The 14,923-nt window shown below is 42.1% G+C and overlaps 1 protein-coding gene across 1 annotated transcript in view; it reads right to left on the bottom strand.

Annotated features, from left to right (window-relative positions):
- LOC139416491 (copine-8-like) overlaps positions 1-14,923 on the bottom strand; it is a 73,768-nt gene that overhangs the window by 13,472 nt on the left and 45,373 nt on the right. Inside the window, exons 6-9 of the mRNA XM_071165135.1 lie at positions 14,030-14,106; positions 8,416-8,479; positions 7,964-8,067; positions 5,865-5,969 (exon numbers count right to left, since the gene is read on the bottom strand). Of these exons, the coding sequence (XP_071021236.1) occupies positions 5,865-5,969; positions 7,964-8,067; positions 8,416-8,479; positions 14,030-14,106 (350 nt within the window). The remainder of the gene's footprint in view (positions 1-5,864; positions 5,970-7,963; positions 8,068-8,415; positions 8,480-14,029; positions 14,107-14,923) is intronic.

Raw genomic sequence — 14,923 nt, 5'->3', positions numbered from 1 at the left:
GGGCTGAGGGTCAGAAGGTTGTAGGTTTGCAGACCACCGTGGACAAGGTTAGAGAGAACTCCTTTATAGTAAAAGCATTACATGAATCTATCATCGCATCAACGTATTAGCAGATCTGAGAAGAAAAAAAAGCCTTTTATAAACATTTCATATAATTCTTCGTAATTTTACATATTAGAGGAATCTTTATTTTAAGACCAAACAAATTACCGAAATTACAAACTAAGACGAGCACAGAGAGATAAGCCTGCGTGTTCATTTTTATCATATTTCTCCAAGGCCAAATCTGTGTGCATTGTTTGTAAAAAAAAAACAGTCCATTTCCACCCCAGACAGAGTCGGCCTACTGACGCAGAAAAATGTAAGCATTAACTGATGGCTACTCTTCTTCGTGGCTTAACCCAACGAGAAAGTCACTTTTTTTCTCTCTAAAGCATGTCTGTATTTAAACATATTCTATTGTACAGCTAGAATAGCTTAATTGATAGTGACAGAGTGAGATTACTTCCCAAGCAAAGTCAACCTCTGAATATCAAAGAAACTAAACAAGGATATTCCCATATGCATCAGAGTCGTTCCTGGGTATTTTAACGATTGTTTATAGCATAAAGCATCACGGACCAAAGCGCAATTATAGATCACTTTATATAATCAGATCAGTTTAATTTTCTTCAACATCATAACAAAGGGTAGGGCTGTGTTTTTTTGTTGACATTTTCCTTAATAAAAGGTAGGCCTCTGGCATATCCTCTCATGCCACCTCAATTTGCGTCTTGTTTTTAATTTAACAGTCCTTCACTGACACGGAGGTAAGCTATTTCAAGTGTGAATGGTGGGTGGAGGAATTCACAGACAAATCGATAGATATAGCAGCCGATTTTTGTCTAATTTTGTCTGTCAAACAGGTAGGCCTACCTCTTATTTCCTAAATAGGAAGAAATAGGCTCCAACACAAAGCCCTCTCGTTTCTATTTTCATTGCAAATTAGAGTGCTGCATTCCTCAACAATTACATAAATATAAACACATTCATAATAACACTAGAGAAAAATGGTGTTATGAATGTGACATTCTCCGTTATGGATGTGACATTCTCCGTTATGGATGTGACATTCTCCGTTATGGATGTGACAGGGTGCCAAAAGATAGACAGCAAATGATGACACATTTCATTCTAGATCATTAAATGACACATGTTTTTATTTAAAATATGATATAATCACCTACCGAGTAATAGAATAAATATACAAAACTGAAACTGCATTCAAAGTTTTTTTTTTTATAAGCTCATGCTTTGTATTAATCTCACATCCTTCAGTCTGCCAAATGCAGGCTCTATGAAATGGTACTTCCTCCCATTTGTCCAAAAAACGACATGGACTGGACAAATGGACCTGCAGCCACCCAAGCCTTGTCATCCTTGGCTGGCACGATGTACACACATTCTGTGTGGTCGTTTCTCCTCAAGAATTGCATTTCACCAGCATCAGTCAGTCTTTATAAGTTACCGGACCCAAAAACTGCCTGTATATACACTGAGCATACCAAACATTAGGAAAACCTTCCTAATTGCCCTCAGAACAGCCTCAATTAGTCGGGGCATGGACTCCACAAGGTGTCGGAAGCGTTCCCACAGGGATGCTGGCCCATGTTGACACCAATGCCTCCCACAGTTGTGTCAAGTTGGCTGGATGTTTCTTGGTTGGTGGATCATTCCTGATACACACGTGAAACTGTTGAGTGTGAAAAACCCAGCAGCGTTGCAGTTCTTGACACAAACCGGTGCGCCTGGCACCTACAACCATACCCCAATCAAAAGGCACTTCTGATTTTCTGTCTTGCCCATTCACCCTCTGAATGGCACACATACACAATGCATGCCTCAATTGTTTCAAGGCTTAAACATCCTTCTTTAATCTGTCTCCTCCCCTTCATCAACACTCATACTACAGTACCAGTCAAAAGTTTGGACACACCAACTCATTCAAGGGTTTTTCTTTATTGTTACGGTTTTCTACATTGTAGAATAATACCGAAGACATCAAAACTACTATGAAATAACACATATGGAATCATGTAGTAACCCAAAAAATATATATTTTATATTTGAGATTGTTCAAAGAAGCCACCCTTTGCCTTGATGACAGCTTCACACACTCTTGGCATTCTCTCAACCAGCTTCATGAGGTAGTCACCTGGAATGCATTTCAATTAACAGGTGTGCCTTGTTAAACGTTTATTTGTGGAATTTCTTTCTTTCTTAATGTTAATGTTAATCTTAATGTTTGAACCAATCAGTTGTAGGGGTGGTATACAGAAGATAGCCCTACTTGGTAAAAGACCAAGTCCATATTATGGTAAGAACGGCTCAACTAAGCAAAGAGAAACAACAGTCCATCATTACTTTAAGACAATGAGTGTCATTAGGTTGATGTCTCTCCTATGAAGGGTTCAAATTCTTCATTTTCGTTTATTGAAATGGTAAAAAAAAAATTAAAAAAAATTGAATTATAACCTACCAGTGGCACAGGGTTAACACTTTCGTAGACATCTCTTGTCAGATTGTAAATCACCTCATGCTTGACAGCTGCAGTTCACAAGCATGCACAGGGCAGACTACACAGATAAAGGATAAAGGCCAATGTTGTCCCGGGGGGGGTACCCGTAGTTACTCAAGGAAGTAAACAAACTCAGCATGACTGGTGAAAGTTTATGGATTTTTAAGACCTTGATTACGATGATGAATTTACGACCTTTATTGTGTCATGTGATCCCATGCAATGCTCCAGTTAGCTGAGCAGCGCATGATTGCAGGTCATATGAGAATGTGAGTACACCCGAAATAGAGAAAGATTGCCCGCTACCTTTTTTGCGAACATAAAAATCCTTCGGAAGCAGTATGAAGGGCATGAATATATTTTCTTTATCACGATCGTGTTTTGCAGTGATGTTATGAAGAGTCTAACTGTCACATCCATTACCGAGTACTGACAAAGAGAGAAAGGAAACCAATTATACATCACCTAAGCCCTTGATGAAAGTTACATTTGCACAGAAAATTTGCATACAATCATACACGAAATGTATCCATAATAACAGCTTTTCCTCAAAGACGTCAACTGAATCAAAGCAGTCTTATCAGTCTACTCTGGCCTGCTTGGAGAACGCTACACAGTGAGAGCGTGCGTAATTGTACATGCTGAACAGCTTTCTATCTATGGGACAATATCCACTTCAGGCAGCAGGTGTAGGAGAATGTGATGAAGAGGTTTGTGGAACCTTAAGTTCGGAAGGGGAGAAATGTCATCATGGACAATTTCTTCACTTCAACTGTCATTGGCTAATAAGTTGCTGGCAAAGACAACAAGTCTGGCCGGCACCATGAACAAAGTGAGAGCGGAGCTCCCTCCCTATGCGCAAAATAAGGCACCTGCACAGCCGTTGTAGGCCTGCTCCACAATGGTGCTGAAGAATGACAAGGTGATGGGGACACAAATAAGTGAAGACCAGAAACTATTACGCACTACAACCAAACGAAGGTATGTCTAACTTTGTCAAGCAAGTGAAAGTTATGAACATTTTGTCAACTGTTAGCTAAATGATATCCAACTGACGCCATCGTGTGAAGACGCACACAAGCAATGGACATCGCTGCCAAGTCCCTTTATGGAGTTCATCTTTCCAAGGTAATGTACAGAACGGAGGCATTTATTCCTCTTATAACACAGTTGCCAAAGAAAACAATATGAAAGCACACATTTACCAGCAGAAAAAAAAAAAAATTGTTATGCTGTCAAATTCATACTTTCTAATCCGTTGTTTGCTCGATTATTTCTATATTTACTGACACAGTCGTTTGTTCTTTATTTTCCATTGCCATGCTCGCTGGCGACGCTCTTATCCCTTGCTTGCTAGCTAGCTAAGGCTAACACAGCCACAACCGCTGCAGCTAGAATAACAGCAAGGTAGCTGTTTTCTATTGACATTCATTTGGATGTATTCTTAACAATGAGCTGATAATGCCCGATTTTGCCTGGCATAGCTAGAAAAGTTTGCCTTCTCGTCAGGACACTCGTCAACACTGACTGTTAATTTTGTAACTCCCAAACCCGCATGCGGGAGCGTAATCATCGCCTGAAACTAATTAGCATAACGCAACGGACATAAATATCCCTAGAAAATATTCCTATTCATGAAAATCACAAATGAAATATATTGAGACACAGCTTAGCCTTTTGTTAATCACCCTGTCATCTCAGATTTTCAAAATAGTTTATCGATAGCCTAGCATAGCATTATGCCTTGCTAGCAGCAGGCAACCTTGTCACGGAAATCAGAAAAGCAATCAAATTAAATCGTTTACCTTTGATGAACTTCGGATGTTTTCACTCACGAGACTCCCAGGTAGATAGCCAAAGTTCATTTTTTCCCAAAATATTATTTTTGTAGGCGAAATAGCTCCGTTTGTTCTTCACGTTTGGCTGAGAAATCGCCCGGAAATTGCGGTCACCAAAACCCCCGAAATTCCAAATTAGCTCCATAATATCGACAGAAACATGGCAAACGTTGTTTATAATCAATCCTCAAGGTGTTTTTCTAATATCTATTCGATAATATATCCGTCGGGACAATTCGTTTTTCAGTAGGACCGATTGGAGTAATGGCTACCTAATTTCTCTCGGAGCCACCATGTGACCACTTACGCAATGAGGCCGCCTACGGCTATTCTTCAACAGAAATGCGTAAAACTACGTCACAATGCTGTAGACACCTTGGGGAATACGTAGAAAGCGTAAGCTCGTTGATGGCACATTCACAGCTGAATAGGGACTCATTGGAACGCAGCGCTTTCAAAAACTGGGACACTTCCGGATTGGATTTTTCTCAGGCTTTCGCCTGCAACATCAGTTCTGTTATACTCACAGACAATATCTTTACAGTTTTGGAAACGTTAGAGTGTTTTCTATCCAAAGCTGTCAATTATATGCATATTCTAGCATCTTGTCCTGACAAAAATGAAAATACTGCCCCCTAGTACCAACAGGTTTTAATTACGAGATCGATCGCATATCAAACACTAGGCTAGAAGCTAGCTAGTTTGTTGCTAGCCATCCCACCAATATGAAAAACAAATTCAAACTAGAAACGTGGGAGGATTTGACAGCTTTAGCGGAGGAGGGGACCGGAGAAGTAAATGTTCATCACTCATCATGTTAGGTCAACAGATGCTAAGTTTTTTCCTCGTTGGACCTCTGTTGCAAGTACGGTCTGCATGTGTAGGCGCATATTGCTTCATGATTGTAAGGTGTCCCAATATATTTTCAAATTATCCCATTATCTGGTTTTAATGTCCATTATAGAGTTTCACAATTTATCAAGGCCACTTGGTCCTTATAATGATGTTAAGGCTATTGATGCTTTCCTAATTTGACTGTGCATCTTGACCATGCATCTTGGTGGTTGGAGTATTTTTATTTTGTTGTCATAAAAAGATACTGTTACCGTGTTCCAAAACATATGCTTTATGTTTCATAGTTGCAACAAAGGCACTCTACAAATATATATTTTTTTACATATAGCCTACAGTAACATACTGTAAATGAATGAAAACGGTAGTGTTATTTGAAAATGTTACCCAAGGCCTTCAAACACAACCACATAAAAAAATGTTGCGACAGCATATAGGAAATGTATGAATTACACTGTTAGAATGTTACAGTCAGAATGACTGCTCATTAGCTTGAAGGGGGGTGTAGCGTAGAAGGAGGAAGTCACTTCAAAGGGACTCTCTGCCATTCTCCTTTTTTATTTCAAAGCGTTGAATCTATGCATCTGTCAGATACTTGCATCTAAGGAATGAGTTACCTGTCATAGTCTCCGTTGCACAGGGCCTTGACAGGGATCTTGAAGGCCTGCCACACTGGGTCCAGAGTGTTCTTCACCACCTCGGTCTTATGGCAGATAGTAAATCTAGAAACACACAATGGCTGTCAGGACCCTTTCAAGACAACATTGTTGTTGTTTTTAACTCCTACTTATTATTATAATTTTTTTTGCTGTATAGAAGTCAAAACAACTGCAGCAGCAGCAGCTTCATGTTCTTATACAGGATACAGTGTGGCCATGTGGTCAGGGAGATCATGCTGCTGTTGTGCCCCGGAGCTAGCCATTTAAACTGCTTCAGTAAATATCCAGCTGCACAAAAGCCAAATGTGTTGAGTGCAAGATATGAGAGTCAGCTCGCATAAAAACATCTGCTGGGCAAAGCCAATGTATGTTTAACTCAGGCTCACCCTTTATTTTCCTTGCCTTTCATTTTATTAATTTCTCCTCTCATCCTTTCTTTCACATCCACTCATCCCTTACCACCTATACTGTGCAAATGCTGGTTCGGGGAGGGGGGGGTTTGAGGAGGAGGATTATTTAAGACAATGTTTGAAGACGTAGGGGTTTCAGATGTTTTCAGGAAGATGGGCAGGGACTCTGCTGTCCAAGATTCAGAGGGAAGCTAGTTCCATTATTGGGGTGCCAGGACAGAGAAGTGCTTGGACTGGGCTGAGCGGGAGCTGCCCTCCCTTAGGGGTGGGAGGGCCAAGAGACCTGAGGTGGCAGAACATAGTGCTCGGGTTGTAGGGTTTGAGCAAAGCCTGAAGGTAGGGAGGGGAAGCTCCTCGTGCTCTATGTAGGCAAGCACCTTGGTATTGTAGTGGATGCGAGCTTCGACTGGAAGCCGGTGGAGGGTGCATAGGAGCAGCGTGACATTGGACAACATGGGAAGGTTGAACACCAGGCGGGCTGCGGCGTTCTGGATAAGTTGCAGGTGTTTGAGGGCACAAGCGGGAGGCCCAGCTAACAGAGAGATGCAGAAGTCCAGACGGGAGACGACTCTTGCTGTTCCGTAGGTAAGCCCCATGGTCTTGTTGTGGATACGAGATTCGACTGGAAGCTACAGACCAATTATCCACTGTGTCTGCCAGACCACTCACTCAAAGATCTCTTATGAGCCCCTCCTTTAGAGTAGAATCCTCAAAACAGGTTCTAAATACTGTTGAAATCTAGTGGAAGCCTTATGAAGTGAAACATAACTAATATCACCCTGTATCTTCAATGGGGGCTGAATTGAAAAACTACAAACCTCAGATTTCCCACTTCCTGGTTGGATTTTTTTCTCTCAGGTTTTTGAATGCCATATGAGTTCTGTTATACTCACAGACATCATTCAAACACTTCAGAGTGTTTTCTATCCAACACTAACAATAATATGCATATATTAGCATCTGGGACAGAGTAGGAGGCAGTTCACTCTGGGCACGCTATTCATCCAAAAGTGAAACTGCTGCCCCCTATCCCAAAAAGGTTAAAGGTCTTACTCAGATCGGCTACGGCGAGCGTGATCACACAGTCATCCAGAACAGTTGCTGCTCTCATGCATGTTTCAGTGTTGCTTGCCTTGAAGCGCTCATAGAAGTCATTTAGCTTGTCTGGTTGGCTTGTGTCACTGGGCAGCTTGCGGCTGGGTTTCCTTTTGTAGTCCGTAATAGTTTGCAAGCCCTGCCACATCCGACGAGGGTCAGAGCTGGTGTAGTAGGATTCAATCTTAGTGCTATATTTACGCTTTGCCTGTTTGAATGCTTTCAACTGAAATGTGTCTTTCGCATTTAACTCAACCCCTCTGAATCATAGTTGTGGGGGGCTGCCTTAAATCGATGACCACGTCATCGGCACCCAGTGAGCAGTCAGTTGCTGTTGCTCAATGGCAGATTTTTCCATCTTGCCAGCTCGGGGATTTGAACAAGTGACCTTTCGGTTAGTGGCCCAATGCTCTTAACCGATAGGCTACCTGCCACCCATCACATGGTACAGTATACAGTATGCAAACAAACATGATTAGTGGTTGTGAATGAATCAAGTTTTCATTCGATTTTGTATGTAATAATAAATCAACGCTTGTTGCGATGACTTACGATCCGTCTTCGTTACTGCGGTAGAAGACCAGAAAAGGATCCGATTTCCCAAAGAAGTCTTTCTTGTCCAACTTGTTCCCACAGAATTGCAGCATCACTGACTCCTAGAGAGAACAGGTTACTGATAGATGGAACAGACAGACAATGAAAACCACAGCCTGGGAAAATAGTCATTTTTCTCTGTATGCTTCCCCCCCCCCCCCCTTCTAATTCTTTTACATTTCATGACCTGTTTTGATTGACCGAGTCCCTTAGTATTTGGTGGATTATTTGTAGGAAAAAAGGCAACAAGTCATTGTTGTGCTCCCATGTAGGGTATGTGGTATATGTATGACTGAAAAGTCACTGTTGAAAATGCTAAAGCTGTTCCATTTTCATGATGACTGTTCATTAAAAAGGGGAACACTTACAACAGTTGCAGTTTTTTTGTTTTACACACAAAAACCACTCACCCTGCAATTGCTCAGCTCCTCTGCTCTCACTTTGATGGTACCACACTTCTTCCCTGGAATCCCACTGTTAAACCACAAAAGAGAGAGACTAGAATCATCACTTCTGGCAGCGTTTACTGTACATTTGTGCGTTGTTCATGGCTCTCCGTCCATTTTTGTGTTTTATTTTAGGACACCTTTATTTATACAGGTAAGTCAATTAAGAACACATTCTTATTTACAATGACGACTTGTCAGTCGAGCATCGTCAATACCTTCCTTGACAAAGATGAGGCCTAGCGTTTTGTGCAGAATGACGACAGAAAGAAATTGACCAACTAAAAATAGACACATGAATGCCAGAACCCCAAGGCTTGATTTAGACTGGAGAGAGAGAGAGCAACATTGTTTTTCATTTGGCTAAATAGAGCTATATAATGTTGCTGGAATTATGCAATAACATGCATGGAGGAAAATAGATGGCAAATTGAAGTGAGTCTTTGAAATGCAACCGGGGCTCTCGGAGGCCCAGCGAGAGAAGCACTCACTGAAATGGACTGACTGGGTGAGCAGTGAGCACAAAACCTTGGCACTGGAGGGGAGGTGGGGGGGTAAAAGAGAGAGAGGGTATAGGAAAGTGAAGACTGGATAAAGAACACGAATGGCATTGAACTAACTCTGCAGTTCATACGAGTCCTTCCATTAATAGATCTACATAGTAGATATGGTTCCCTTTCAGTCAGTCAAATCGTTACAACACAGCTATGGGGAGTTCATACGCTAACGCCCTCTACTGAAGAACGTTAGAATCACACCTGAGAAGGCCAATGAACACCGTGCCTCACCGGAAGTCCGGCCTTCCAAGGGTGATAAACCCAAGGCACGAATTAATTTCTTCCATTCTTCTTCGCTTCATCTCGAGCTGAGCAGAACAATTTCACGTATTCTTTAAAAATAATGAACATGGGGAACGCGAAATACAAGTGTTTACTTCAACTTACCACTCACACTTAACGGACGTGCTCATCCTTCTGGACATTGCGTGTTAAAAGCTTGGTAACTGGTTTCGTGATTTTCCTGCTGAATCTGTTAGTTAATCTTCTGCGTGTTTAGCCTGGCTAATTGGCCGAGTAAAGTAACCAAAACAACGAAAGCTAACAAGCCGTGCTCGGGTTCAAGACCTTGTCTAAATAGATAAAAAAGATACTCACGTTTTGTCGTCTGTCTCGACGCGGTGCATGCTCCATCTGCCCCCCGCTTGGGTCAGCTTGTGTGCGGGACGGTGACAGTAACACTGGCTTGCACGCAGCTCCTTTGGGGAACGTGTGGAATTCTTATGGCTTCCTTTCACGGGTGCCCGTACCTCGGGCTGGGTATGAGTTACGTGACCCAAGGATGATTTGGGGCTTTGGTCGGATTAAATATCTTGTCTCCCTGGGCTGAGGCACGCGAAGCCGCCCTAGCTCAACCCGGTTGCTTTGCGATCTATCACCGGCTAAGGGAGGCGACTTGAAGGGAGAGAACGGTCGGTGGGCATGCCAGGCCGCCTGTACCTGCCTCGATTAAACACGTTTACCTCTCGTCCCAAAGATGGTCGATGATCAGGTCTTATGTGGACGGGATCAGGCTAGCTAAACAGAGCTGCATAGCGTGCTACCCACAGGGTAGCTGACTCGTCAAGGCGAGCTAGCTAGTGTACTGCCATTGGTGATTCCTGCCTCCCATTTTGGAATTGAGCGTGTAGCTCTCCTGTTTAGCATATGGAAGTTCTGCAGCTGCACCATGTCACTGGCCCCAGTGTAGCCCACAATATGCTTACATCTGGGACGGGAGAGAGTCATTAGGCAGCGCACAGATTGCACAATACCTGGGTCCAACAGGCTTTCCTGTCAGGTTGGAACTCTGGGTGGTCTGCCTTGGGGCATTTCATTTGGTGTACGCTAGGGTTGGCATGGGGTGTGATTTCATATCCCTATAGCTGTGTTGTACGGAGTTGACCGACTGAAATGGAATGTATAGTTATGGCTATAACTAATGTTCCCTGTAGGAGGGAAATGAGGTACATCACCTGTTCGGCCCCGCACCGTCCAGTTCTGAGCTCGATGAACAGCGGGCGTTACTGAATGGAACAAACTTATCTGTGCCTCGGGATTATCACCTGTGGCTTCCGGTGAGGCACACTGTTCATTGGCCTTGTCAGGATTGGTTCAAATGTTCTTCAGTAGTGCAAAAACTCCCCATAGTTGTGTTGTACCTTGTTTCCCACCTTCAGAGAACAGTTAGTCATAACTGTAGGTTCTCACCTATAGTCTAGAACAGGGACAATCTATACTTTTTTGTCTCAACTTCCCATTTTTAAGTGAAAAGAAAATATCTGGACCAGCACAGTAGGGTGGGTATCACAGGACAATGTAAAAAGGGGTATACCGGTCAGGTGTAATAGTATAATAAATGCTGCGTGACAAGTTCATGGCAGTCATTATTATCATCAGGATAAATTATAAAATTATTATCTCAATGCCTGTTTGTGGTGTGCCTCCTAAGAGCATCTGTCTACAGCCAGCATTGCTTACTTCTGTACATATGCTCCTCCTCTGCTCTGCTCTTTATTTGTAAAATCTTCCTCCACTCCACTGAACACAAGTGCCACGCTTCTGACTCGGCCGTCTCTATGTAAATAGAGGTGCCACTTTAAGATACAGAGGACCGGCTGCACGCACGCACGCATGCACGCACACACACACACACACACACACACACACACACACTAAGTGTAGCCTGAGATGATTATATAACTCAACAACAGCGGCACATTCTTATATCATCGTCTTGTGTCATTCTTCTGCAGACCCATTCAGCTGCGACAACCCATTGATTCATTCTGTATATACATTTGCCACATGCACACACGTGCATACACACAGACACACACAAACAGTCACACACTCAGTCAGACACCCGCAGGCAGGCAGGCACGCACACACACAAACAATCATCTCAGGCAAACACAAACACACACACACACAGTGGAGTGAGGGCCACCTCTTACGGTTCACACATGAAGAACACACCCTGCTCTCAGTGCCTCAGGAAGAAAATAAATGGACATTCAAATAGCACCCTATTCATTATGTAGTGCACTAGACCCCTACCGGCCCAGGTCAAAAGGAGTGCACTCTAAAGGGAATAGGGTGCCATCTGGGACGGAGGTATTTTTCTCTTTGCACTTAAACCCCCCTGAGGAACCATTAGTGGAGGTGACAGAGGGGCTCCTAACACTAACAAATCTGTTTCAAAATACCAGGCCATATTGTACAGTATTTTACATTATACTGGAATACATCACTGAAGATAAAGCATGTATATTTGTAGAGCACAGCACAGGCCATAGTAGCCTTTTTTTCCAGAGCGGCCATATGCTTTTATAAAAAAATAAATGTACAAATTTGCACTTCCAATTTGTGTAAGACTTCCCAGTTGGAAACTATTCATCACATTTAGTTGACAGTGACAGTGCATATTAATCAACATTTAAGTTATCTTCAATGTAAAAGTGCTGTGGTTAGATGCTAATGTTCATTTGTAGTTCCAGTTCAATTTCAACTCTAGTCAATTTGAGGAATGTCCAATAAGACTCCTGGCTCCTTGATAAATCATGCTTCAAAATGACACAGATTAACATAGCGACATGGCTCCCAAATTAACGCATGTGTATTTCTAACTTGATAATAATTCACTTGATAATGTGTAATCATCTTTGTTATTTTTTTTAAACATGCTGAAACATTATGCAAGTAAAGCCCCTTCTTATCCCATTGTGTAAAAAACAGCAGCTGGCAACAACAACACTGTTGGCATCCCATACAGTGTATAAAATCATTTCTGGATGAGAAAGAGAACTGTCATTATCTAAGTGGATTCTTACGTTCTATTTGTATTTCGAAAGTATTCAGACCACATTTTGTTACGTTACAGCCTTCTTCTAAAATGTATTAAATACATGTTTTTCCTCAGCAATGTACACACAATAGCCCATAATGACAAAGTGAAAACAGTTTTTTTTAAATGTTTGCAAATATATTAAAATAGAAAAACTGAAATGCCTTATTTACATAAGTACTCCGAACTTTTTCTATTAGACTTGAAATTGAGCTCAGTTGCATCCTGTTTCCATTGATCATCCTTGAGATGTTTCTACAACTTGATTGGAGTCCACCTGTGGTAAATTCAATTGATTGGACATGATTTGGAAATACACACACCTGTCTATATAAGGTCCCACAGTTGACAGTGCATGTCAGACCAAGCCATGAGGTCAAAGGATTTGTCCGTAGAGCTCAGAGACAGGATTGTGTCAAGGCACAGATCTGAGGAAGGGTACCAAAGTGACCACAGTGGCCTCCATCATTCTTAAATGGAAGAAGTTTGGAACCACCAAGACTCTTCAGAAAACTGAGCAATCGAGGTAGAAGGGCCTTGGTCAGGGACCAAGAACCCGATGGTCTCTCTGACAGAGCTCTTGAGTTCCTCTGTGGAGATGGGAGAACCGTCCAGAAGGACAACCATGTCTGCAGCACTCCACCAATCAGGCCTTTATGGTAGATTGCCCAGACGGAAGCCACTCCTCAGTAAAAGGCACATGACAGCCCGCTTGGAGTTTGTCAAAAGGCACCTGAAGACACTCATAGACCATGAGAAACAATATTCTCTGGTCTGATGAAACCAAGATTGAACTCTTTGGCCTGAATGCCAAGCGTCACGTCCGGAGGAAATCTGGCACCATGCCTACGGTGAAACATGGTGGTGGCAGCAACCAGACTTGTACCCGATCAAACATCTATGGAGAGACCTGAAAATAGCTGTGCAGTAATGCTCCCCATCCAATCTGACAGAGATTAAGAGGATCTGCAGAGAAGAATGGAAGAAACTTCCCAAATACAGGTGTGCAGAGCTTGTAGCGTCATACCCAAGAAGACTCGAGGCTGTAATCGCTGCCAGAGGTGCTTCAACAAAGTATTTACACTTATGTAAATGTGATATTCCAGTTTTAAATTTCTAATACATTTCTTAAAAACCTGTTTTTGATTTCTCATTATGGGGTATTGTGTGTAGATTGATGAAGAACATTTAAAAAAAATTCTAATTTAGAATAAGGCTTTAATGTAACAAAATGTGGAAAAAGTCAAGGGGTCTGAATACTTTCCGAATGCATTGTACATCAACTGAGTTTCATTAAATAGGCACGAACAGGGTTATTTTAATGCTCAACATTAATTTGTGGTAACCTTGCTTAGCCAACAACAAAGAGTTCTCAAAGTGGGGTAGTGTATTAGGAATCATGTTATTAATGATCAATCTATTTCCTTAATTGACTAGAATTGCAACGATATTGGCCCCAATGTTGAATATACTGTACATCAATAGAATACCAACGACGCAAAATTTCAAATAAAATAGAACCCTTTAAACCATGTAAATTATGTGGCCTCTTGAGCCTGGCTTTTTATAATGAGGACGAAATAGGCCAAAAATAGCAACAATAGGGTGTGTGTGTGTGTGTGTGTGTGTGTGTGTGTGTGTGTGTGTGTGTGTGTGTGTGTGTGTTTGTGACAGAACGGTACAGTACATTACTTACATGAGAGGTTTTTCCACGCAGCTTCCCATGGAGCCCACCACCTCCCCCAGGGTACAGAATGCCTGGCCAAGGAAGTCCTACACACACACACGAGAAAGAGTGAGTGAGAGTGTGTGAGAGAAATGGCCCAAAAGATAGATGAGAAATAAACAAATTTGATATAAATTTTTTTTTTACGATTTTCAGAACGTAATGAGCACAAATGCTATGCGAGCAGATCAAGGAGGTTCAAATGGAAAAAAGTGACCCTGATTCTAGCTATGATTTCCAATCTTCCTCCATCTACCTCCCAAACCCCTGGCTTAGCCCCCCACCATGCCACACAGCCCAAGATAATGTCCTAGGATATTTACGTTTCGACTAAATATTTTTTTGTAAAGCTTCTCTATTAAATCCTATGAGCATATGGGATGAAGAATGACATTGATACGTGATGAACAAAGCCTAATAGTAAAGAAGGTAATTTTATAGATGCTTTCGTTCTCACTGACTTACAGGTAACACAGAGTTAACACATATAGCACATACACTTAACGCATTGTTCCCAGGTGAGAATCAAACCCACAACCTGGTCTTCTACAGTAGGCGCCCCGTCATGCCTTAACCAACTGAGCCATGGAAGGTGTGAAAGCTATGTAGCTTTTACCATTTGACACAAACAGACGGTCTTGAGTCTTTCTCTCTCTCTCTGCCCAATATAGTGTGGTGGCTCACATAAGTAGAGAGGGTAGTATTGTTTAGTTTTGTATGCATGGTGTTGTTCGCACAGGCCCTTTGGGCTGTAGCAATGAAATTAAACTCAGTGTGTCGAGACTCAAAAGAGTGAGGCCTTGTACTATGCTACTGGGCCCAGCCTGGCTCTGCGTATAATACATTCACTTGACAGATGAGCTG

Source organism: Oncorhynchus clarkii, chromosome 1 (genome assembly GCF_045791955.1).
Source record: "Oncorhynchus clarkii lewisi isolate Uvic-CL-2024 chromosome 1, UVic_Ocla_1.0, whole genome shotgun sequence".
Lineage (NCBI taxonomy): Eukaryota > Metazoa > Chordata > Actinopteri > Salmoniformes > Salmonidae > Oncorhynchus > Oncorhynchus clarkii.
Note: the sequence above shows the minus strand (reverse complement) of the source record. Positions and strands in the feature narration are given on the sequence as shown.